Source organism: Chamaea fasciata, unplaced genomic scaffold, assembly GCF_029207755.1.
Source record: "Chamaea fasciata isolate MVZ Bird 193981 ecotype frontalis unplaced genomic scaffold, bChaFas1.0.hap1 SCAF_2, whole genome shotgun sequence".
In the NCBI taxonomy this organism is placed as follows: domain Eukaryota; kingdom Metazoa; phylum Chordata; class Aves; order Passeriformes; family Sylviidae; genus Chamaea; species Chamaea fasciata.
In genome coordinates this window covers 105,815,060-105,842,098 of record NW_027094087.1, presented here as the reverse complement: position 1 = coordinate 105,842,098, position 27,039 = coordinate 105,815,060, and the positions used below count along the sequence as shown (strand labels likewise).

At 41.1% G+C, this 27,039-nt stretch overlaps 1 protein-coding gene across 17 annotated transcripts in view; it reads left to right on the top strand.

The window, feature by feature from the left end:
• Positions 1-27,039, top strand: part of DMD (dystrophin) — a 990,047-nt gene that overhangs the window by 923,209 nt on the left and 39,799 nt on the right. For all 17 annotated transcript variants that reach the window (XM_066176982.1, XM_066176984.1, XM_066176989.1 and 14 more), the window contains 5 exons: positions 6,404-6,605; positions 9,994-10,079; positions 12,706-12,863; positions 21,010-21,176; positions 23,247-23,358. In XM_066176982.1, coding sequence (XP_066033079.1) covers positions 6,404-6,605; positions 9,994-10,079; positions 12,706-12,863; positions 21,010-21,176; positions 23,247-23,358 — 725 coding nt within the window. The remainder of the gene's footprint in view (positions 1-6,403; positions 6,606-9,993; positions 10,080-12,705; positions 12,864-21,009; positions 21,177-23,246; positions 23,359-27,039) is intronic.

The window sequence follows — 27,039 nt, the reverse complement described above, 5'->3', positions numbered from 1 at the left end:
TTCTGAGTTGGAAGGAACTCACAGGTATCATCCAAGTCTAACTCCTGGCCCTGGGCAGAACACTCCAAGAGCCACACCATGTGCCTTAGAGCATTGTCCTGACACTTGAACTCTGTTAGGCTGGTGCTGTGACCACTTCTCTGGAGAGCATGTTCCAGTGCCCAACCACCCTCTGGGTGAAGAATCTTTTTCAATATCCAAACTAAACCTGCCCTGACACAACTTCAGGCCATTCCCTCGGGTCCTGTCACTGGTCACAGAGAGAAAAGATCAGTGCCTGCCCTTTGTCTTGCCCTGACGAGGAAGCTGTAACTGCAGTGAGGTCTCCCCTCAGTCTCCTCTGGGGTGAACCAAGGGACCTCAGCCCCTCCTCACACAGCTTCACTATCTCGTTGCCCTTCAGACCCTTCACCATCCTTGCTGCCCTCCTTTGAATGTTCTTTAACAGCTTAAATGCCTTTTTTGTATTGTGGCACCCAAACCCGCCCCAGCACTGGAGGTGAGGCCGCCCCAGAGCAGAGCAGAGGGGACAATCCCCTCCCTTGCCCGGCTGGCCATGTGGGGCCTGGTGCCCCCAGGACACGCTTGGCCCTCCTGGCTGCCCGGGCACTGCTGGCTCAGACTCAACTTTCCAGCCACCAGAACCCCCAGGTCCCTTTCCCTTTCCAGCCTCTCATTCCCCAGTCTGTCTGTACATCCCAGGTTGCCCCATCCCAGGTGCAGAATCCAGCACTTCCCTTGTTGAATTCCACATGGTTGGTGACTGCCCTGGCCTCTCCTTTGCCGAGGTCTCTCTGCAGGGCCTCCCTGCCTTCCAGGGAGTCAGCAGTTTTGTATCACCTTCAAACTTGCTCAATATCCCTTCCAGTCCTGTGTTTGAGTCCTTTATGAAGATGTTGAAGAGCACAGGGCCGAGGATGGAGCCCTGTGGAGCCCCGCTAGGGACAGCTCCCCACTCTGATGTCACCATTCACTGTGACCCTTTGTGCCCCATCTGTGAGTCAGCTGCTCACCCATCACGTGGTGTGTTTTTCCAGCTGGAGGCTGGACATTTCATCCAGAAATATCTCATGAGAGACAATATTGAAAGTTTTACTGAAATCCAAAAAGATTACATGAGCTGGCTTCATTTGGTCAACTAGCTGGGTTACTATGTCATAAAATACTTGAATGGTCTGCCCGGGGAGGTGCTGGAGTCACCATCTCTGGATGTGTTTAAAAAAAGACAGGGTGTGGCACTTGGTGCCATGGTTCAGTTGAGGTGTTAGGGCATGGGTTGGACTCAATGATCTTGAAGATCTCTTCCAACCTAGTGGTTCTATGATTCTGTGTGATTCTGTGAAAAGAAAATGAAATTTGTTAAGCAGGACTTCTGCCTCACAAACCTGTGCTGGCTGTGACGCTGTGGTCCTTCAGGTGTTCTTCAATAACTGATTCCTACCATTAAATAATTCCGGACTTGGACTTTTGCATTGGGTTTGTGTGGCCAGGTTTTGGTAGTAGGTGTCTCCAGGGGTGGTTTCTCTAAGAAGCTGCTAGAAATTTACCGCATGTCAGACAGAACTAATGCCAGCCAGCTCCAAGACAGACCCTGCTGCTGGCCAAGGCCAAGCCCATCAGTGGCAGTGGTAGTGCCTGCGGGATAATGTAGTTGAGAAGGGTGCGGGAGAAAATCTGTTGCACAACAGCAGCTGGGAACGAGGAGGGGAAATATGTGAGAGAAACAACACTGCAGACACCAAGGTCAATGCAGAAGGAGGGGGAGGAGGTGCTCCAGGTGCCAGAGCTGAGATTCCTTTGCAGCATATGGAGAAGACCATGGTGAGGCAACTGTGCCCCTGCTGCCATGGAGCTCCACAGTGGAGCTAATATCCACCTGCAGCCTGTGGAGTACCCCACGCCAGAGCAGGTGGGTGCCTGAAGGAGGCTGTGACCCATGTGAAACGCACACTGGAGCAGGCTCATGGCAGGAATTGTGAACTCTTGGAGAGAAGCCCACGCTAGAGCAGGTTTGCTGGCAGCACTGTCTGTTCCCAAAGGACTGCATCCTGTGGGAGGGATCCACTCTGGAGCAGTTTGTGAAGAACTGCAGTCAGTGGGAAGAACTTGCGTTGGAGCAGTTTGTAGAGGACTGTCTCCCGTGGGAGACTGCACACAGAGCAGGGGAAGAGTGTGAGGAATCCTCCCACTGAGGAGAAAGCAGCAGCAGAAACAACATGTGATGAATTGACTGCAGCCCCCATTCCTCTGCTGCTGCTGCAGGGGAGGAGGTAGAGAATTTGGGACTGAACTTGACCCTGGGAAGAAGGGAGGAGTTGAGGGATGTGTTTTAAGATTTAAGATTTATTGCTCATTATCCTCCTCTGATTTGATTGGTAATGAATTCAGTTGATTCTCTCAAGTCGGGTCTGTTTTGCCTGTGACAGTAACTTGTGAGCGACCTCTCCCTGTCCTTATTTTGACGTGTGAGCCTTTTGGTGTATTTTTCTTCCCCTGTCTAGCTGAGCAAGCTGAAGTCAGTTCATCTCTTGAGGTTACATGTAGGTAAATTTTCAGAGAATTGATGCTCTCAGAGACATGCAGTGGCGCTTACTCTGACTACTCTAGCACATTCTTCATACTTGTATCTAAGGAGAAATATTTAAGGAATTTGGTTAGTAGGCTTTGTTCTCACAAATATTTTTGCCTGGAGACACCATCATTGTATTTGTGTATTCTATCATTTCAGTGTCGCTTGTGAACTCAGTTCAATTAAGTTTTTTTTTGAAACCTCAACTCATTACAAAATTATTTTTCTACATTTTGGCAATAGTAGAATTGGAGCACAGTGCTGGGTTTTGGGGCTCCTACGCAAAGCCAAAATCCCACTCGCAGTAGGTGCTGCTTTCAGCTCTTGCTTTTCATTTCTGTTTTAAAATTGCAGGAGTTTTTAGAGAGAGATATATATCCATTTATGCCTGTGTATATCTCTATATCTTCTTTTCTGCAAACTTCATAGAAAACAGCAATTTTGTCTACTGAGGAGTACTCTAAAAATGTGTGTTTAATAGAAGGCCTGCAGAAGTAAAGGTACAGCCTACTTCTCAGTGGCAAGAATAGAAATGCTTTAAAAAGGGAGCTGTACTTAAACTTTAGTTCTTTCAGTTCATAAATTAGCCCAATGAATGTTAAGATACTAGGATATTAAACATGAAGAAGAATGTGGAAAATAGCAGTGCTTAACAAATAAATGCTTATGTGTTGTATTATCTAGTGTGTGGCTTTATCATTTCATCCTTCAAAATTGTTGTGAGCATGCCAGGTGTAACTATTGCACCAGGTTTTTTTAAACATACAAATTCCTTTGATAATCACATCAAAGCACGATGGCTTTCTTGTTTTGCTACTTTTTAAAGATCTGATCTTCAAGTGCAAACCACATCAGGACATCGTGATATCAATAAAATGAGATACGTTCACAAACTTTTCTTGGAAATGCAGCAAAAGAAAATATTCAAGAACTTCTGCTAGGGGTCTTTTTTCCTTTAATTGTATGCAGACTTGATTAAATATATTTTTTAATGTGTCAGCCAACAGCAGCAGGTTACAGAGGAGATGATCTTGCATTCTGGGAGGACCGTTTATACTTTTTATTACCAGCCATATGCTGAGTTTTCCCGAAGTTCAGTTTGTGACCTCTAGAGTGTACTTTCTCCTGCCTGTTAATTGTCACTTCTGTCCTTCAGCTGGTTACTTATTCCATGTTGTCTTTTATACTTTTCCTGCAATCTGGCAGCATCTAGTTAAAAACATCGTAACCTTTTCTCTATTGCCTTAGAGGCTAAAGAAATATTTGTATAAATGACTTAGACTTTAAAGTAAGCTGGAAGCCACTGCTCACACAGATTTTGGAGTCAGTTTTGGAATTTTAAATGGAAAAGTAAGGGTGGCAGAGAATCCACAAAAAGTGCAAAGCATAAAATGGTGTGGTTTATTTCAAGTAAAGCTTTTCAAATCGCTGCGTGGTGCAAAATACTCAGCTCTTCAATACATATCTGACTGTGAAACTTGTCTTGTGCAAGTTGGTCATTCACAGGACCTCTGTATCTGCTTTTAGGAGAGAAATACGCAGTTCTGTGTTCTGGGACAGGACCCCACAGACATATTTCCTAAGTCTTGGTGGGAAAGATGAAGGAGGATCTTAATGTGATGAAGGCCAGAGCCTTCTTTTTTCCCACAGAAAGAGGTTCCCTAAAGCAGAACATGTTGTCAAGCTCTTTTTGCTTGTTAGGAGATGATTGTGTGTTACAAACTTTGGGATCGGACAGGAGGTTGATGAAGAGTGGGCTGGCTGAAAGGCTTTTCAGAATATGCGGCTTATTAACGGGAAAAGCTTTCACAAAGTGGAATGACCCATGTTTAGCAGTAGCTGCGTATATAATTATGCTGCCACTCAGACGCCTGAGGGGTTCATTTAATTACCGTTGATTCGTAGTCTCAAAGGAACTGAGAGTTCAGCCTGATGCTTGGAGTTATAGGTGTTGTGAGGGCTGTGTTCTATTTTCAATTTGACTAATGAATTTGTAGAAGAAAAACATCTTTCTGAGACGCTCAGGAACAGGTCTGATGCTTCTGCAGGATACAACACTGACCTTAGCATCGCTATCTTTTTTATGCTAGTAGTTTAAACATAGTATTCCAAATTAGTTTATTTTAAGAAGTGTCTGTATACTAACATGAAAAAAACTAAAACTCCAATAAAACCCTGCACAAAATCATGGAGTCAAAGTTAAATTTTTTGGTTGAATAATAGGGATAACATTCTAAGGTTTCCTTATTCATTCTAGTACTAGGTACGTTAGGCCCAGAGGACAAAATTTTCAGAAGTGCTTAAGGGATTTAGTAGCAGAAGTAAGTCTCTATTGATTTCCAATGAAATGTATACTCTTGAAATTCTTCTGGCAATTACAAAATCCCAGCGTAATGTCCACGCAGCACTGCGAACCAGCCCTGTGGGCAGCTAAAGTATTTCTCATCTCCCACTAGGACATCAAAGGGGCAGTTTCATCCTGGGTAAAATAGGATACTCAAGTGTGAATTTGCCAAATGGGCCCTTAAACAGGATCAAGTTCTAAAAAAATTCCTGTATGGTGTTCTGCATTTAGCCTCTGCTCATTAAAGAGGGTTTTGGGTTTTTTTGATGTTATGAAGAGATGCTGCTTACCAGAACTTAAGAAAGCACATTTTTTATTCCAATGAGAGAAAAATTAGTCTTGCAGTTGAGTCAGTTCATTTTCCAGTTTTGTGAAGAATTTCCTGAATGATTTTGGGCAGTTAATTTTGGATCAGGTGCTACTCCCTTGGGTCATATTGCATCGTGCTGCAGTTTGTGACTGCTCATGGTATGAGCAGGATTAGCAGCATCTGGGCTTTAACATCCCCATTGCTCACACCCTGGAAATTCACTGCAAGGAGTTACAAAGTGTTTTCCTGTGGCTGCCAGAATATCATCATCAACATCTCATCTTTCTGATTTCCTTTTTCTTATTCCTGCCTTACTTTGGAAACCAACATCCTGAAATTTTGTGTCCCCTAAGTGTGATGCTGTATGGTGATGTTAGTTTGCAGAGGTTAAGAGCTGAGAAAGGGAAGTTCAGTTTTGCCCTGGACATCTGCATTTCAATATGCAACTGATTTAAATTGGAACAAAAATCAAGTTTTTAAATGTCTGTGACAAAAAACTCTGTTGCATGTTGACTAATAAGTTTAAACGTGTCTTACTCTATAATGCCATAGAGGTATTTATAAATATAAATGCTCTTCAGAATTAAAAATGGATACTTTTAATTAGTAAATATTGAAACAGGGCATTTAGTGTTTCCAGAATGTTCTTTTCACTGTCCTCACTAGAGGAAAAGTAACAGAGAGGTTAATCACAGTTCAGCTCAGATTTGTTTGCATATTCCTTGTGGAGTTTGGTTCAGTTAAGTTTGCTCGACTTCTCTAAGAAATGGGCAACGCATCTTAGGGAAGCTGATGACCTGTGCTATGGTGAGAGCACATTTGGTGAATGCAGTAATCAAATATTAGCCTGTCTATCTGTAGGAACATAAAGCATGAAATACATAATTTTTACTTGCACAGTAATTTATGTGTAATATTTCCATAGGACCCAAGAGCATAATAACTACTTTACAGCTAAAAATGAAACAGATACATACTGGTCTCAAAGGCCACAGCTAAATAACAGTGCATCTGTAGAAGTCCTGAAACCAGTCGTGCATGTGACTTTCAGAGGACATTTTAAATCCTCTGGCCAGGCACATAAGCCAAGTACAGTGCTCTATTCACTTTCTGGATGTGGGTAATACAACTGCTGTCTCTCTTCCATCTTTACGGTTGTGTATTTTTTTTATTCCAACAGTGGATCTCCTGAGTCTGTCTGCTGCTTGTGATGCCTTGGACCAGCACAACCTCAAACAGAACGACCAGCCAATGGATATTCTGCAGATCATCAACTGCCTGACCACCATTTACGACCGACTGGAGCAAGAGCACAACAACCTGGTCAATGTTCCCCTTTGCGTGGACATGTGCCTCAACTGGCTTCTGAATGTCTATGACACGTATGTATGGGGGGCTCAAGACATGGGAAAGCTCCAGAAGCTTTCCCGGTAGCAGAAGGGGAGGGGGAAGGTGTATGGAGCTGTTTGCCTCATTATAGTGTGGGTGGCTTCGAGCTGAAAAAAAGGGTGGTTGAAGTTAAAGTTTAATAAACCTAATGGCTTAATGTCTGCATTTAGTTGAATCAGTGCAGCCCTTGGTTAGGCTTACAATCCTGGATTTATTAAGCTATGCAGTGAGAGAGCTGGCAAACAACTTTTTAAGCAGATTTTTGTGTTTAGACCAATTCTGTCATTGCATGCCTGTCCACAGTAGGTCATGATTTTACATGGGTTTTTAATTTATTTTGATAAAGAAGTTCAAGAGAATTATCAAGAAGCAACAGAATGAACACCTTTAATGTTAAGCCTTTTCAAATATGTCAGTTTTCTGTAGCTTTCCATCTTCATTCTTTTTCAAAGATGGAAGAGGATCATCTCTTGTCTAATGTGCTTACAACCCTTAGCTGTAGGAAGATTGGAGAAATATTTAATTCAAAACTTAATTTTAAGGAGTGTACCCATCAGTATAAATGCAACAGACTAAATATACCTGAAGAAAATTTATGGGTATTCCTTTTAATTGGGTTAATGATGCTGCTCATAATGCATAGGCAAATTCCAACATATGTTTGTAAGCTCAATTTAGAATAAGCCATTATATTTGTATTTGGTGAATTTAATTTTTTAAAAGTCAGTGGAAGTCTTTTATTTGTGTTTTTAAGGTTTTTATCAGCCTCTTTCAAGCAGACATGCTCATTACTGTGGCAGAATAAACATTTACTTATAGAATTGGAAGGTCATGGGACAATTACTGTATTTCCATTGGCATTTTGAACCATTGTTCAAACTGTCAATTGAAACATTCATAACTATTGTTGTAGGGCCATAGCATTGTTCTTCCATCCACCCTTTATCATAGCAGCGAAGCTTCAGTGATCACCTGCAAAAAGAGAGTACAGATTTGTACAGATCATGTCTTCCTGAAGTATCACCTCCAATAAGTCAGTTTTTTGTGACATCCCCTGCAGCAGCTGCAGTATCCTATGAAGTGGATTACCCAGATTACATTATATTTCTTTTAGCTTACCAGTACTAGGGAATGGGGCTACATTCATTCGAGAGCCAGGTTTTATTTGTTTAATCTGCTTTGGCTTTCACAGAACAGTGATCCACTTCTTAGTTACCGTGAACCATAAATAACATCTCAACAAAGGCTCCCAGTTAGTGAAAACAAAACGTGTGCTAGGGACATTAATCTTTATCAGTCACATAAGAGGCAGAGAAGGGACTAAAGGTCATTTCACAGGCTGTTCCTAAGCTGAACTGTCCAGTTTAGATGTGACATGTGCACTAGCCATGTCCAGGCTAGCTTTCTTTATGTTGTGCTGTGCTGCAAGTACAACATTAGAAATTATAATTATCTGCCTCCAGGCAATTCCCTAGGTATGCTGGGGAGCTGCATATTGCAGGGAACAATGGAACACGGAGGTGTTTTATGTGTGAGGAAAGCTTGTAGCTATTTTACCAAAATTCAAGTTTGAATAACAGTGGTAAGAGAGGTGACCTTGGGGCTACGTGTGTTTAGATTTCATTGTAAACTTAATAGGCAGAGATCAACCAAAGTGCACAGCGCTACCGGAGACATTTAATTAAATGTACTGCATCTTTACTTTTCTTATAATTGAAAACTGTCATTTGTAAAGATATTAATCAAATTCACAGTCAATGACTGATCTAATTATGGGTACAGCTCTGCAAATCCAGCACATTTCGGATTTGTTTTAATTGATCAGTCACTCATGCTCATTTGCAGTAGCTTGCTAAATTATTGGTTTGACTTGGGAGGAGAGGAGAGTGAACTGAACAACTCATGATTCGTACAAGTTTCAATTTAATTGCCTTGCAGAGCAATCATTATTCTATATTCTCCTCTTGTATAATTTGCATGACTCTGGTATTCATCAGGAGGAGTTTCTCAGGGCACAGATGATAATTAATTTGGAAAAGATTTGAGGGAGAGGAGTAAGAGGACCAGAGTGTGAAGAGCATAGGTAAACTACAGATGCTGATTCATGATAAAAACCACAAGATTCTTTAATAAAAGGCTGCAAATGCTAAATTTGGCTTTGTCCACAGGTTTCTGTCTGTGTCATTTATAGGGTTTGCAGGGGAGATGTGTGGGTAAATGAGCACTGCTGGCTCCTCAGCTCTTTCATAGGGTTAAAAAGACCACATGCATCTTTACCTATGGTGCAGCCTGATGCATGACTATGGCCTGCCTCTCCATGATTCATCATCTTCCCAGTGGAGGCCTTATTGGTGACACTTCAAAGCTGTTGATAAGGCTCTGCTTCAAAAATGTTGGGTTTAGGCATTAGCTTCCTGTTTTGTGTGTGTCTTTGTTTGCAATAGATGTTACATATTTGAAATGCTATCAGAAACAGAAGTCTGGGGGGGAAGCCAGCAACTGGAAGTAAATTGAGTTAAAGCAGATGACTGAGAGAAGATGTGAAGGTTTGTCACTGCGTCGCCTGCAGCTCAGAGGAGGATGTTGTTCTCGCTGTCACATTAGAAAGCAAAAGTAGGAATGTGGGCATGTTACAAGGCAGGAGTGAGCGTGAGGGGGAGGCTAACAGGCAGCAGGGGCTGGTTGGAGTGTCCCAGCCCCTTGGCACTGCACGGGAGAGGTTTGAGTATTGCAAGGAGGAGCTCAGAAACAACACCAAGGTGTTAATGGCATCACTGTACAGCCTGCCTGCCTTGCCATGGTTTCTAGGCAGGCTTTATCATTCACCTGAACATATTACAAGTGTCTCTGTACACTTCTGGCAGGGGCTGCTTTCTCATGCTTGGCTTCCTGTTGCCTTTTCAGGCAAGTCAGGGCATGGCTGACAGACAGTAGGCAAAGGCTTTCTAAAAATGACTGCTACATGGGATTTCTGGAGGAAGTAAAGCTGTATTGTCTTTGGCAAAAGGACTGGTTTGCTGCTCTCTCAGGGACCTCATCTCTGAGAATCACTCAGCACCAGTTCATAGAGAAGCCTGTTTAAGGAAGTACAGGGTAAAGACCCTTTACTCACTTCTTTCATAAAAAAGGAGGCAAGTAGTTATTTCGGATTGAGACCATTTTGGGTTGAATTGATACAACAGCGCAGTGCAGTTCAGCTAGGCCTGTGAAGCCACAGCAATGTTTTATTTTCATTTCTAGCTTAACTAATAACCATCCAGCTCGAGTGTTCTCTATGAGATTTAATTTATGAAGATTACAGTACTGCAGTGAACTTGGTTGTAGTAAACAAATTATGACATGAATGGATTGTATTATCAGCCAATGTTTCTTTTCCATTAGGGGTCGTACAGGAAGGATCCGTGTCTTATCTTTCAAAACTGGTGTTGTATCCCTTTGTAAAGCACACCTGGAAGATAAATATAGATGTAAGTCAATGTAATTATTTGGGGTTTACCTTATGTTTGTATTCCTGTTTTATTCCTCCTGGTTATTTATTGAATAAACATTTAAATTGCATACAGAGACATTATTTTAGATATTGCAGATGCAACGTGTGTTCATTTGTTTCATCTTGTACTTTTAAGTTATTTGTTCTCTATAGTTTTACGTAATTTAGCACTGTGGTTGTCAAACATTTTTGATCACACCCCTCTCAGCAGAAAAATTTTTGACCACGCACCTTCAATAGATGAGTATTTATAAATTATGTACATGTAGCAGTGTACTAATATATTGTCTACATTATAAAGCATACCAAAAGTAGAAAGTTAGGAAGGATGGAATAAAGATTAAATAAACACTATTTTGAATTTTTCAATTGAATCTGTTATCTGTACAAAAAGTATTTCTTCACTGCACCCTAATGGATTGTCTTGAACACTCCCTGAGGCACAAGAACCCCTTTGGAGACCACTGGTTCAGCACACTTTTATACACAAAGATGCATCTCTACAGGGCACATGCATGACACTATTTTCAAATGTATTAACTTTTTAAAATGATTCCCACATTGTGGTCAGTCTTATTATGCACATTGTGTTTAAATATAGTTGCTACCTTTAAATAAATAAATTTTAATAAATAAATATTAAAGGTGTGAAAATTTTGCATATTTTAAGAGAGGAAATACTTGAAAAAATTCCACTTGTAGTCTTAGTTTCATCTGACTAATGAGTCAGTTAACTAATGAGACTAGGATCCAGAAAAGAATAACTGATAAATGTAGTTCTCAAGAGTAAATTTCTTGTTGAATTAACTGGTGTCACTCATTCATGCACTTAAAAATACCACTGAAAATCCAACCTTTAGGGTTTGACCCAATATCATAGCCATTCTTCATCAGTTGTTATCACTTTATTCTCTACTAATGCAAGCTGAAGAACTCTAAGGAGAAAACAGACAGTACCAGTGGCAGGGTCTGTGCATGACGATGTGTAATTGGATCAGATTTTAGGGCAATCACAATGGATGTCACAGTTTAGATTTCTAGATGTTTCATGTGGGTGTTAAGAAAAAGTATTCAGAAAATCTTTTAAGAAAATTACTCAGTACAGAAATTTTTCAAAATGATATTTCATCAAAGATTGTAAAAGTTATAAAGGAAAACATTTATTCATATTTTAGGTCCTCCTGCAGTGTGTGTGCACAGTAATGCATATCCTATTAAGTGTCCTATAACCTTGCTGAGGACACTTAATGTTTCAATGATGGGGAAGTTGAAAGCTGAATAGCTGTGGGAGAGGAAGGAATTGTGTCTGTCATGCTGTGGTCCGGCTTTGCCATTCATGCTGAGGTCGTAGTGCAGTTCCATTAGTATTGCTGCAAGTGTGCCATGACTTGCACCCCTTACAATTATTTGTCTCATTTGTGCAGCAGAGCAGAGTTGGTTGTGCTAGAGCACAAGTCTTAAGGCTTGCAGAGATGATGGAAGCATTCATCCCCAAATTATTCATTATAAAACTAGACTTTGCAGGACTGAAATTCATGTAATTAAAAAATAACCCTTTCTCTATCTGTTCTTTTATTAATTTGGAAGAAAACAGGTGAAAGCAGTGCTAGGAAAGTTATCTCAAGCAGTGCTGAAGCACCTTTATAATTGTATCCCTGGTGTTGGGTGAAATATTAAAGTAACTCCAAAAAGAGAACATTATTTTATTCCAGTCTTATCTTGCTCTCTTTTTTTTTTAACTGTTGAAAAGTAAGAATTTATTCAGGTAATGTATTGTCAACAGAGATGTTGCCAAATAAATACTTTAGTTCATGATCACCTGCTTTTCCTTTTAATTATGAATTCTGTAACCTCCTCAATATATATGTAGTATAAATAATTCCTACCAAATTAAATTGAGTTTGTGAAGGGATAATAATTCTGTCCTGTAAGGATTCTTTTCTAGAATGATACAATAACGGAACATGGCTTCAAAGTGACGTTTCACTTCAGAAGCGAAAAATTAGTATGATATTAAAATTTCTGATGGATGGCAGGTTCTGCCATACTGTAATTTTTTTCTTTTACTTTAGAAATTCTCTAGAATTAAAAGATCATCATATATCAAAATTAGGGAGCTCTTGTATATCATTTTAGCACATCTGGAAGAGAAATGGATTCTCTGAGTTGTATGTTTTGCTAAGACTTGAAAAGGTGCTCTATGCTCTAAATGCATCTTCTACATTACAATGGAGGAAATTATTTTACCATTAAACATTATTTTTAAGACATCTGTGTTGTGGCTTGAACATCCTGCTGTTTAGTTAGCTGTGTTACAGAGTCACTGCTTCTCTTATCAGTAATGACACAGTAGCTGTGTTAGAGGTGCCTTCCTTCCCAGTTACAAGCCAGTAACACTACTAAAAATTACTACTAGACTCACATTTCACAGGAAAAACCCCGTTGTTTATGGGAAAAGAAGCAGCCAGATTGAAGTCACATTTGTGTTCATGTCCTCCAAGGCCGTTGACCGCACCTGCAGGCCTTGGAAACGACACGGATCTGGCTACTTGCCACATTCTGGTAGCAATGCTTGACCGCTGGTGTCCTTCTCCTTCCTGCAGACCTGTTCAAACAAGTGGCGAGTTCCACTGGCTTCTGTGACCAGCGCCGGCTGGGGCTGCTGCTGCACGACTCCATCCAGATCCCGCGGCAGCTGGGGGAGGTGGCTTCCTTTGGGGGCAGCAACATCGAGCCCAGCGTCAGGAGCTGCTTCCAGTTTGTGAGTTCGTGTTTTGCTGGCTCTGAATTCTCCAGTTGGTGTTTTGCGTTGAGCTCATCTGTGCACCCAAGGAGGGTTGAAAACCTGGGATGAGGATTGGGGTCGTATGATATAGTGGCTGCTGACGAATTAAACTTCCTTTAACAAGATGTATTTGAATTAGCTCAGAGAGCAGATAATTGTCATTGGGGCTTCTGTTGGAACTGAACCCTGCCAACAGTGTAAGGCTTTGTTGCAGCAGTTCCTGGCTTTACAGTTTTCTGTTGCCCAGCAGTAGGTAACTGTTTATTGCTGCCATGTAGGTGAACAGCAGTGGTTTATCTGAGTTTTTGGGCATGTACATACCAGTGACAGCCAGGTGCCCAGGGGAGCGATAGGCAACTGCCTGCAGTGCTGTCTGGGGGTGAGGAGTGCTCAGTGGGCTCCTTCCACTCCTTGAATGGGTAATACCAGTTTTCTTTTAAAGAGTACTGAAAGAATTCCTGTCCTGTCTGTTGAGGAATACACAGCAAACTGGAGGCTCTTTTTCAAACTTGTAAATTATTTAATCTGGGGAAGAAGAGAGTTAAGGGAATTATTCATCCTCATCATAACTAGCAGCAGAATGCACAAGATGAGGACAGCTGCTTAATGAAAAGGTAGAGGAGGGGAGGTAATGTATGGTCTGTGATTAACTCTAAATGCATCTTCTACATTACAATGGAAGAAAGCTCTTTTCCCATCTCCTCACTGTCCCTGAGGGTTTTTTTGTTTGCTTGGGGTAGGGGGGAGTTGTTTGCTTTTTTGCCTGCTGCTCAAGTTTCATTGTGTAGTACTTTCAGTTCTGTAGTAAGCAAAACACAGCAAGTGTTTTCAATGAATATTAATGCTTGGAAGTAGACTGCTTACACACAATGACTATGAAAAGAATCTAATTCTGAAATCACCACAAACTTCAGTTGTGATGGGACATTTACTTTCTGTATTTTGACATTTCATTTAACAGATTCATTTTACAGGATTTACATTTTACTGTTTCTGTCATTCATGTCTTGACCTTTTATAATTCTAATCTGTATCTGATGCCATTTCAGAAGGAGTGTTTTGCAGGGCTATGTCCTCGGTGGGTAACCTATGCTCATAAACTGTGCACAGTAATGTTTATAGCTGTGTTAGACCCTGCTGGTGCTTTCAAGCTTTGACCACCCTGTTGGGCTTTCAAGTGACACCAACACAAAATGATTATGCAGCAAATCCATGGTAAAAATTTTGTACAAATGACCTTGCTCAGAAATTAGGACTCACTGGATTCCGTTGTTTTCCCAAGTGAATGTCAACAGCACTTTAGAACACTGTTGGAAAACTGATAAGAAAAGTGACCTTAGAATCAGGCAAAACAATAGTTTTTTTTTAAAGAGGGCTGCAATTCTGTATGTTTACGCTTGGAATAAGACAATATAAAATCACAGTGATGAAACACACCAAACCCATTTTTTTAAAGTAGGAAGAAGGCTCTTGGAGATGGTCCTGTGCAGGTCTGGGAGCTGGACTCAGTGATTCTTGTGAGTTCCTTCCAGCTCAGCGTATTCTGTGATTTTGGGATAATTGTTTACTTGAACAAAATGAGTTAGCAACGTTGTCATTAGAAATGAAGACATGCCAGCAGGCTGTACGTTGTACCACATCCAGCTGCTGGCATTTCTAGGAACAGCCCAAGCACAGCTGGACACAACCTTTGGTATGCTCAGGAATCAGAACATCAGAAAACCTGAGGTTTCCTTCTCTTACCTGCACTGAAAAATAGATTTTCTTCTTACCAGCAACAGGAGGAATATCATCCTCTCTTCCTCTGGATGAAGCTTCATTTTAACTCTCGGAGTGCAAACCCAGAGTTGGTTTCCAACCTGGGCTGCAGCAGAACAGACAATCTAGGAGGGACATAAAGGGGGAGGGAGGCTGAGACAAGGAGGGGAGATAGAGGAATAGGGGGGATGGAGTCCTCGTCCAAACTAGACAAGGGAGAAGGAATTAAAGAGTGGAAAATAAGGATGGCTCTCAGGGAATGACAGTAAGAGCAGCAGTAAGAGTAATAGTGATGAAGGAAACAGTGTGGGTAGAATGGGGCATGAAAGAAAGGAGCAGCCAGGAATGGAGATGGGGAAAGAGATAAGAACTTTCCATGAGAAAGGGAGAAGAGGAACACGGAGACATCCTTTCCTAGGATGATGGGCACCAGGATCCACAGGCTGGGGGACAAGCATGGAAGTGCTGGTGGTGGGGGAACACAGAGCAGCCCAGGAAACAGAGATTGGAAAAGCTGGACAATCAGGCAGTACTGCTGCTCCCAGCAGCCTCCTTCTACTGGAGTGAGATAATTCATTTTTGAAGAATATTGTGGGGGTTCATAGTTTACATTACTGCATGGAAACTAATTTAAGTCTTTCTTTGTACGCCCACGTTGAGAAATGCTTTTTCTTTAGTTTTGTTTTGGTTTTTTTTTTCCTTCCCTTTCTTCTTCCTTCTTTCTGGTGATGAAAAGCCAGCAATATAATTGCAGTCGTGTCAGAGTCGCAACAATTGTGTGCTTCAGAAATGGTTCTCCCAGCTCCCTTAGGTTAGGTGCCCTGGCAACGGCCTTGTCTGTCTGCACAGCAGCAGAAAAAAGGGGATGTTTACTGTTCCCAGTGATAACGGGGGAAATCTCTCCTGCTTTTTGAAGAGTGAGTCCTTGGGAATGAGATTTGGGCAGGGAGGAGCCCAGCCCTGCTGTTGGCAGCAACCTTGCCTGCTGCACACCTCTGCTCCTGAGAATTGGGTCCCCTTCTCCCAAGGCTGCTGCTCCAGTCCTTCTGCTACTTCTCACTCCCCCAGCACTGACTTGTGCTTTCTTTAGTTTTCTTCATTTGCAGGAAGGTGCTGGGAGAAGTTATTGGGAGGAGAAAGATATCATGGGACTCATCTTTCCTATTTGGGGCAGGAGTGTATAAATCTGCTTTGAGATTTTAAAGAAAAAATACTTTCAAGTTTAGAGAGCAAAGAGCTTAATCCAGTGACCACTTGAAGACTGTAGAGTTCTGCTTAAGCTCAGAATGCATCAAAGCAATCTATAGATCCATGAAAAATTGAGTGGATTCAGTGTTGCTGCAGTGTGAAAGGACTTTCCTTTTCATTCTGTGATGAGTACGTTTTTTTAAGTAAACAGGATAGGGAAATGATATGGAGTGAAGGACACACAGTTTTAATCACAGTGGAAAATTATTAATATGCTTTCCTCATATAGTGTAAACAGGACCTAGGAATTCACATCACTGCTTTGGATGAGTTACTGTGACACTGGGACTTTGAAGAAATGTGATGAGAGAGCAGAGTGCAGCTCAGATGAAAATGTCCCTTGCCATTTCTCAGTCAAATGTTGCATAGTTGGTTCTTGGTTATAAAATGCTTTCTTTCTTTAAGTGTGCTTTCTTTCAAGCATATACTTGAATTAGAGTACTTGGTGTTAAAAGCTAGAACAGATGAGGCTAAGAAGTAGTAAAATATGTGCAGTTAACTCATACATGTATTTTAAACCTTGTTTTGCTTCACTTTGATGAAGCAAAGTATTTTAATATTCTGTATTGTGTAGTCTTCATTACCAGATTTGTACTTGATCAATGGTAAGGCAAGATCAGCCAGTTTTCTAAAACTGGGGAAGAGTGTCCAAATCTGGTGTATTTACGCAGGCAAATAAAATCCAAAATAGAGCTGTTAGTCCTTTTAGGTGGCATTTGAGTGTTACAAATCCTGGGCCAGGACCCTGAAAGTGACTTTGGCCATAAATGCTGTGATTTAATTGGTTGGACAGTTGTTTCTTGGGGTATTGTTTATTGCTTTTATTTTTTGAGCAGTTAGGAAATACCATTACTGCATACAAATAACTATATATAGTTATATATACAAGTGTCTGTGAAAATAACTTACAAGTGCAGTGTTACTGTTGAGGTACTCGATCTCTTTTAAGAGATTCAGGCAGCCCTTGTTTCTATTCATAGGATATTTCTTCTGCTCCTGGCTCTGTCAAGAGAGAGCTGGCCAAAGGGAACTAGCAAATCCTTCCTCAAGCTGCTGTGCTGTAAATGTCATAAAACAGCAATCCGGGTTTTATTTCAGCAGGATTTTGTGAACCTGTGCCTGACTTTGGAGGCAGTCTTGAAGAATCCTACAAGTGAACTGCTTTCAAAAACTATTTTTAAATGGTTTAGAGGCTGGGGATCAGAAGATGGTATTCAAGTGTGGATCCTATAAAACTGCACTAATTTACTTCTGACTTAATTTTTTTTTTTTTTTTTAATTTTATTTTTCTTTGCCACAACACTAAAAACATTGGCACAGTCAGTGCAATCGAGTGTAATGCAGGGGTGGAAGACAAGGGTGAACAGGGTTAGGTCTGACTCTGGGGAGACAGGGTTCCTGTTACTGGCTGCTCTGCATTTTTAGACTTTAACAAGTCATGACAATCCCATCCCTCAGTTTGGTTTGTCCAAAACAGTGTTTGCTAATGTAAAGCTTTCCATCCAGGCAGAAAAACACCATTAAATTAAGAATGTTAATTTATTTCCGGTCAATTTCCTACACTGCACATAAACAGAATATAGCTAATCAGGAATGTTATCAGAAATTTCTGCTGTATTATCTGACTCAGTCCAGAGGCATACCACATTGTTCATGTAAAATCCCAACTGTATTTTGTAGCATATTTCCTAACATGGACGGACAAAGTTAATACAGCATAGGATATTTTTTCAGCTAGTAGCTGGAGGAAGAGGGAGGGAAGAACAAAAAACTCATCTCCCAAGTATTGCATAAGGATGCTAGCACCACCCAACTTCCTATTTCCCCATTGTTTCTGCAAAATAAATAGTGAAAAACAGATGTCTGGAACATAATGAATTTGAATGTCCTCCTTAACAAATTGTTACTTGTAAGCTGGAAAGGCCTTAATGAATTTTACTTTATGATTCACTCTGTTATTACCATAAAAATTGAGAAGTTGCACAGAAATGTGTTCAAGAGAAGAACCATTAATATTCTTTACAGCTTGATCTTGTTGCTTCAGATATGAACTGTATGAATTCAGCCTTTTTCCTGTACGTAAAATCTTCAGCTGCTGCCTTACTGGATTTAGAGATTATTAAAAATATTGTAATAGCAGCTCGGGAGACAGTTGAGAACTGTCTGTCCTATACTGTCTGACCCTGACCAGCTTTTCTCCACGTGGCTTTAAATCTTCATGTAATATAATTCAGAACCAGTTCTGATACATTTTAATGCACCTAATCTCTCTGAGCACAGGTTTTGTGCAGCCGCCATATGGAGCTCTGGGTAGGCAGCTATTGGGACTGCTGGCAATTGACAGTGACTGCAAAATTAAAATAGATCTAGGGTGTTACAGAAAGTCTTTCATTGCTGCAGCATTTTCCCTGCAAATTTAAAGCAGCTACAAGTGGAGAGCAGCGCTTTGAGTGGCTCATTCTTATTCTGACTGCAGCTTGCACTGCAGCATTTCCGTACACCTCATGTTTTTCTATTAGGAATGGTATATTAAAGAGATCCTCTTAATTTTTTTTTTTTTTTTTTGAGGCTAATAGGACCTCTGTATGGAAAGTGTAGTCTGCTAGGCAGGGTAATGGTTTGCCAGTGTAGTTGCTGTCTGAAGCTGGATCCCTGAGTGAGTCACAGAAAGCCTCTCCCCTGCCCCTTTATTGCCCTGCCTTCCAGCTGAAAATATAGATGGTCATATTTTATAAACATGCCTTTCACTTAGGAGTTCCAGAATTAATTTAATTCGACTGAATTCACTGATGTACTGTGGCAGAAGGCAGTATTCACTGTTGTGAACAAATCCTCTTGCCAGTGTTGACTGGACTCTATTGTGCTTCTGATTTTTTATTTTGGGGGGCTTTCCTAAATTCTGCAGCTAGTTGTAAAAATGGAGAACTAAGGTTTAACGCAGAAGACTTCACAAGTATTTCAGTGTGTATTCCATTTAATATAATCCTTTGGTGAATATCAAATTGTGAAGGACTTTATCTGAATAATTGTAGATATGTTCTGATTCGATGTTTTTAGCCCAAGCAGCCAAAGAAGGGTATTTTTGACTATACTAGAAGTCCCTGTATATGGATCCCAAATGCAGTCATAGGAGTCATTGCTCCCAAATGAGCATCTTAAGAAGGAAGCTCTGACCAAGAATCTTTGTTTCTAAACTAAAGTATTGCAACAGCATTTTAAGTCAATTTAATGCAGTGCATTATTCAGGGCATATTACAGGGTTTGTATTTCACATCTTTTTTGTGGGTTTCTATCTGGGAGACTGGATTTTTCTTAGCCTTCAAATATTGAACAGTTAATTTGTTTGTCAAGGTTATAAACAGTGTTAGATTTAAAAGAAAACAAAAAACAAACCTACAGCTAATTGGTTTTCCCTATAGCTCTGTCTCCTGAAGATCAGTTGGGACATTTTATTCTCGAAATTTGTTGCTAGCATTTTTAGTGGAATAAGGTTTTTGCTAGGTTATACTAAACTCAAGTTTCATGAGAAACTGCAGAAGTAACTGAGAGCAAGCAGAAAAGTCCTCAGCACTCAATCCCCTATTCATCTTGGTTCATGTACATGATACATTAATGCTTATTATTTATTTAAATGCTTCAAATAGGTTTGGAACCACAAAGGAAGACAGTCAGCCTTGTGAAGTTTAAAATATAAAAGACTGGCCCACTGAGAGCTGTATTTGAAAGTCTAGAGAAAAGGGAAGACAGAGGATTTAGATATATTCAGACCATAAATATGCTGTTGCTGTGGGTAGCATGGGAGGAAATGTCTCGAGGAATTGGAATCAGCATGTAGTGATGCTTTAGAGAAACAGAGCACGATGTTATCCCTCTTCATCATTTGGGCTGTTCTCTGTGCAGACACATCCTGCCTTCTCCCACCCTCCCCACCAGAGCCCCTTGAGGTTTCCACCTGATCCATCACCTCACTTCCAGCACTGAAATCATCTCCCAGGTTCTCAGATAACCAGTTTTGTGCAGCTTCATGGCACCCTGCAAAACGGAGGCCTGTTTCCTGTAAACACTGACTCCCTCATTCCACTGTTTTCCTTTAAATCCCTTTTGATGCTCCTTGCCTTTGTTCTGAACTGCTCTTTGCAGTGTCCAGCCTGCTGGTGCAGTGTGACCTCTTCCTATGCACAGAGACCACTACCATCCTGTTTCCTTGTGGGTTTTGTCTCTTTGCTTTCTTTTTGCATACTGTAGGTGCTTTGGGTCGGGATGGTGTATCATTTTTTCAGGGGTGCATGGTGCCTGGCACAGTGGGATTGGGCTCTGTGACTGAGCTGCCTTGAAGTTACCATGGAAGAGACACCTGAAATATCACACTGGTTGGGATGGGATGGGAAGGCAGCAGAAGAATGGGTTTGCTGGGAAGCATAGGCTCTTCTGCTGTTGACAAAGAGTGTGGGCTGTAATGGAATATGAGAATCATTGTGGGACAGAACTGTATTGTGTTTGCAGTCAGTGATGGGAAATTTAAGGAAGATCTGGTGAGAAGAGGGGAGGGTTTGAGGCATTTAAGGAGAAAGAGGGTTTACATGTTCAACAACAGGCTTGAGCGAGATTTGAATGATTTCTTTACGGGTGCATTATGAAGAAAGGTCAGTGTGATAATGAAAGATGTTAAGGAGAAAGGAATTTTGATCAAAAGACATGCAATTTTTAGGGCTTGGATAACAGTTTTTAAAATAGGTGAGAAGCAGTGCTATGCAGGCTCAGATAAGAGAGACAGGGAATGTGAGATCAGGCATCAAAGGTGATCCTGTAAGTGGATGATTTTCGCTGTGACAAAGTACATGGTAGTGCTGTCTATTGTAATAGAGAGAATAAGAGAAAGAGAGGTTTGAAATATTAATAATAGTTTTCAGTTCCTGGCTTGAAGGCAGGATCATGGGGGTTTTTTATTTTTATATAATTTTTTTTGTAATGAATAGTTGGACTGGGGGAAAAGCTGGAGCATATTCATGGAAGTGATATGGAATTGACAGGAAGCGAACAGCTTGAACTGTTAATTAGCTGGTGAGTAGATGGATCAGTTGTGCTCAGCCCCTGTCATTTTTCCCTTGTGTTGCAGGCCAACAACAAACCAGAGATTGAAGCAGCCCTTTTCCTGGACTGGATGAGGCTGGAACCACAGTCCATGGTGTGGCTGCCTGTCCTGCACAGGGTGGCTGCTGCTGAGACCGCCAAGCACCAAGCCAAGTGTAACATCTGTAAGGAGTGCCCCATTATTGGATTCAGGTACAGACTCTCTCCCTTTCAGCCATGTGTGCTCTTGCTTGGTGGATCAAGAGCTCTGCCTGATTCCAGGCAAATCAGGAGCTTCATTTTATAGGCATTTTGTTCTTGGAAAAAATAATTGTGATGGGGACACAAGGGAGAGTGGCACCTAGACTGGTACAGTGCTGTGAGACTTGAAGAGGACAATGGTCGTCTCTCAGTTAAGATATGGCCCTTCCTCTGTGTCCCAGTCTTCCCATGCCTCAACAAAAGCATTGTTGGATTGCACAACTAACACAATTCGCCTTACACTCAGTGTGTCCTATGCAGTTGTATTTTCTGAATTGGATCCTAATGAATTGCTTTCTGTCATAGTATAAAGCAAAGAAGTGCCTTGAAAATTCTCAGGCATGTAAAAGCTACGTGTGCATTTCTCAGCAAAAGAATGTTGGTGGAACATTAACCTGGAGTGGGGGAAATGTTGCTGGTCTATTTAAACATCTGGATTGACACCGTGGTTACTATGGCAATGAATAAGTCACTGTGTTGAAAAATGTCTGTGTGTTGGTGTGCCTGTTGAGAAGCCACTTAAGGGCTAAGTAAATACTCACTTTCAATTATGCCTAGACTTGTTTTATCACTTTGCTTTGCAATAGCTGCTTTGTATGGTTTCTGCCCCTTTTACACACTGTCTTCTTTTACCATTGGCATTTCTCCTTCTCTGTTACCGTGTTGTTTACAAAGAGCTTTCTGTAATTTTGTTTCTAAAACCCAGATAGATAACAGCAGCAAGCAATGCTACACAAAAAAAGCCATCATTTTGCTCTAAACTGGGAGCAGATGAATGTTGCTTTTATGCATTTAGTGGGGCAATGCTTTCTGCTACAGTTTCACAGGCAGTGGGAAATGGGGGAAATCGTGAAGGTATTTATTGCTTTGTTTTGAATCTGAGGCTGTTCTTCTAATAGTCTAAGTTCTTTTGCTTTTTATTCCCTATGAATGTCTTAACTGGGAAGTGATAAAGATTACTGAGGAAGAGCTATGGATTGGATGTGAGTAATTCAACACATCCACAAAGTCTAATTTTCCCATTCCCAGATACAGTTTATGAATTACTGTATTGCACAGTTTTGTATGAACCAGCCAAAGACAAGTAGGTGGAATTGAAAAGTGCAGTCCTTGGAAATATCAAAGGATGGCAAGTGAATGGATAGTCTGTTGTAAGCACTGAGAACTCGGGAAGCAGACACTGGAACTCTGTGTTTGTGTCTAATTTTACTTGACTGATCTCATCTGTCTCTTAAATTTATATAACAAATCTATTATCATGATAGTAGAATCTGCCTGTCACAGATTTTTTTCTCTGTCTTTGCAAGTCATTGACACCCTGTGTACACACTTGACAAAAAGATACTGTATTGGAAGGCTTTTAGAAAGCTAATACTGTGCACCCAGTTCATGTAAAACAATGTTCTTTTGAGGTCGTTGTGGCTGAGTTGCTCCGTGTATTTGGAACAAGACAACCCTTATGCCTCGGGCTCTTTCAACCACTTCAGCACAGCAGATACAACAGTTAGCTGCCTCATAGAGCTGATGAGATGAAATAATGGCCCAAAAGTGCATTCGGAGTTTTGCATGGATGGAATGCTCGACAAGAAAATTGTTTTTATAGAGGTGCTAGGAAGGACATGAGAGGCTTGCCAGAGTGACTTATTGAGAGGGCTTTACTTTCTTGAATTTTCCTCCTGGAGGACATTCTGTTTTAGGAATTATGATGAAGAACAAAAGATCTGAAGTTAATGTTATAGAAATAAAAAGTGTGGTAGTGTCTTTCATACGTTAAAGGTGAGTGAATGTGTAGAAATCTTCACTGTTGCCCAATACAAGAATTTCTTTTGAAGATTGAGATATTTGACAAACATCTGAGGCAGCAGTACCTGTCCCTCAGGGCAGAGGGGCATTGCTGGGCATTCCACACCGTGTGACAAGTCACGGAAGAGAATTTATTAACACAGCAAACTTGATGGGCTGATGCGAAGCAGTCACATACAAAGCTCTGAAGCCGTGAAACTTTGTTTTATCCTCTTTCAGGTACAGAAGTTTAAAGCACTTTAACTACGACATCTGCCAAAGTTGCTTTTTCTCTGGCCGTGTTGCGAAAGGTCACAAAATGCACTATCCCATGGTGGAATACTGCACACCAGTAAGTAGCTGTTTTACTGACCCTGATTGTCCCTCCTTATGTAGAAAGGAAAATTTTATTTTCCTATGTGCAAGGTAATAAAGCATTAGGACTGCTTTTCTTCCCTCCCCCATAATTAAATCTCATTTTATATACGATACATGCCAGCAATTTTTGGTGCTTAGTCAAGGCTACTCCAATGGTTTGAAGTAAACCGAAGTTCACTGTTTGCACAATTCTGTGTTGTAATGTATTGTTGTGTGCTAATGATTTGTTCCACGTTCAGTGCCATAGCTCACTTTATGGATCCTCCTGGAATCACATGATTTGTGCAAATACTCATTCATATCTTGGGTCCCAAGGTTTTCTCCAAATCAGTGTGTGATTTTTTCCCCTTTCCTCATCAAGTTGCCGCTTCACATGCTTTCCCCCACAACACTATGGTTGCATTTCTAAATTCTTCACTATTTCATGGTACCTTTGTATTGTCTGATGACTTGATGATATAAAATGCCTGGGAAGTTCTCATGGTTGCAAGGTAGATTTCATTTCTGAAGGGGAGAAGCCAGGGTGCTCAGTACAAGGTGCTGCAGTGATGGTGTGATGAGGGTCTTCACCCTTCTTTCACGGCTCCCAAAAGGATTGGTTTTGCATAAATGTGTTTTTCACACCTGACAAGTGGCAAAGGAAATTCTGCATTTCTCTCTCAGTGTGCTCCTTTTTCTTTTTGGCCTCTCAGGACCAGTGCAAAGGGGCATAAATTAGAGGTGCTCTCAAGTTAAACTTCCACCATGTAGCAAGATTGAGCTTTCAGCTGCCTTTGCTGTTGCTTGTGTTGGTCTTGAAGCAGGGCACTCTGGTCAGCATTTCCTGGTGAGACAGGATTATTCCTAGTCTTTCATCGCTGGTAGTCATTAATGGTGAAAATAAAGCATCAAGACGATACTTGGGCTAGCCTCATAAAATTATATGAACAGTCTTTAAATGTTCATCCAAGCAAAAAGGCATGGCCAAAATGAAGTAAAGACTCAGCTTTTCTTAGAGACCTAAAAAAGAGAGAAAAAAAAATCTAAAACCCTAAAATATGATAGTAAAGCAAGCTCAGAATTTTTGTTAGTTTTAACTTAGGGATAGTTATTTGCATTATCTCTATCTGTCTATATTTCTTGGGAATCTCTGCAAGGGCAGCAATGCACATTCGCTGGCTCTGTGTCAGTATTCGCTGGCTGGGGTTTTCAGCGCTGTCCCCGAGGGACTGAGGTTGCTGGAAGGGTGATTTGCCTGAACTGCTGCACAAGTCAGTGGGAATCTCTGGGCAGGTCTGAACAGACTTCTCCATTGCAGGCATTCCTAGAGCAGAATCTTGTGATCTGAGTCGTAAGCAGGGGGAGTGAGTGAGTGACTGACTGACTCCCTGTGAGCCTTCTTTCCACCTGCAGCTGAACACCTCCTTCCTGGATCGACTGTGGGTTTGCTTTGCACTTTGCCACTCTTATGCTTGCTAAGAAACAACGTGGGAGATTTGTGAGTGGTGCACAGAGTGCACAAACCGGTATCTTCCAACTATTTTCTTACACTTCAAGTGTGCTTTGAGGAAAGAGAAATAAAAAAGGATTGATTATGAGGCGCACCCCCAGCCTGCAGCAACTCATTGCAGTGCTGTGTCCAGCAGGTTTGTGTTGTCCCTGAAAATACGGATTACTCAGAGGTGGACATGGTGGTGAACAGGAAACCTGCCACCACGTCCAGCTTGCTGGATCAGAATAAAGAACCATTCACAGCCAGTGGATTTTTCCCTGAACTCCAGCAACCCGTGCTAATGTGCCGTGCCTGGCTGCACAAGCAGCCAGTTGAATTAGAGGAGGATTAACTGAGGTGGAGGGGGAAGTGAATGTGACACACAGCAAGCCCCACTCTCTTTTGTGTTGCTGCTATTACAAAAAATTTACCCAAGTACTGGGGCACTGAACATCCACCGAAGCTATGTCTAGTTTGTAATTGTTTTCTAAATGAATGAAAATGAGTATGCAGAGTATTTACCAGTCTTCCTTCACACTGATCTCTCACCTTAAAATGCATTTTGGCAGACACAAGACATGTGGTGCCTTCTTTGATAATATCTTTGCAATAATTCAATGCGCACTCCAAAGTGTTCTGATATTTTTATTCTCTCTCCCTCTTAGTATCAAGAAAGTTTTGAGCACAGCGGTCTTTAATTCTGCTTAGGGGAATATTGAGAACTCATGCTAAATACCTGAGGGATGTGATAATTTTCCCTCTCTTGCTAAAGGTTGAGTCAGAATAAGGGCAAGGCAGTTGTCTAGTTTTCATTTAGACAGAAAAATTGTAACAATTATTCCTGAAAGCAAAACAGCTCAATTTATTGTTCAAAGAGATAGGACTTAAAGAGCTTTCAGACAAAGCATAGAAGACAACTTACAGACTGAGATGTAAATGCAGGGTGATTTTTCTGTTAGGGTTTAATGAACAGGGACACATGAATATAAAAAACACCTTGTTGGAAGGAAGTGTGTCGAACTGGTAGACCCTGTCTACATCGAGGGTTTCCAGTTGGGGCTGAGGTCTGGGGAAGGGGTTTTGGTGTCTTAAACCAAACTGGGAAATGTCAGCTGGTAGTAAAGCTATTCCTGTGTGAATAAAAAGAACTGTTTCTTATGAAATAGTTTGGTTTCAGAATAGTTTTGGAACATGCTCAACTCATTTACCTATATGTTGCTTTGATTTCAGAGGGGTGGGATGCTGAAACTCCACTGTTTCTTCCTCATAAACCAGTTCTGCTGGGAATTTTGGTCTGGATAATTTTACTCTGAAAATCATGTGTAATAAAACATCTTTGGAGTAAATCAGAAGGTTTGGCTAAAAATAGCCTCAGTTTATCATCTTGTCCAAGTAATAATCACATTTTCTTTGCCTTTCTTGTGCTCCTTAAACATTTTTTAAATGGCAGTTGGGTCGTATGAGAGGTGCCTGATGTTTTTAGATGTCACTGGAAGATATATTTTCTTCTCAGGATTCTTGTGGTACCAGCTAGATTGGGATGTTTCTGTGCAAACACAGCATTTTGCTGTTTGGTTGTCATGGAAAAGGTTCAGGGGGAGAGGGCGAGAACAGTCCCAGGAAGGCTGAAGCGAAGAATTTTCATTGCTAATACGTGAAAACACTTAATCTAAATTACAGTCAAATGCAATAGAAAGTGTTCTCAACATTGACAATAGACAGGGCATTAATAAATGGTTATAAATGGCACAGGTGAACAACTGGACAGAAAGCTGTGCTTAGTCTATTTATACCAATATTAAATATTAAAAGTTTTTCAGTGTTTCCAGCTGATGTGCTCTGTGTGCTTTTTTGATGACAAGCTGGTTAAGAGCTCTCCTGGCAGGCATTGCAGATGGAATTCAGCAGAGGGAATTCCCTCCTCCGGGGGCATGGGCGGGGAGCCACCTCAATAAATCTCCTTTGTGGAGTCCTCTGGGTGGTCTGGGCACACTTCATCCATCCCTTCCCCAAATGTCTTTACTTCTGATTAATTAAGGAAGGGATACTTAATATTGCCAAACAATATCTCAGTTACTTGAAAATACAGACGCTGTTGTACTGGCTCATAGGTTCTGCTGTGTCACTTCCCTGCTGGTCATTGCTTACACCAAATTTTCCTGCCAGACAGACTGACCAAAAAGG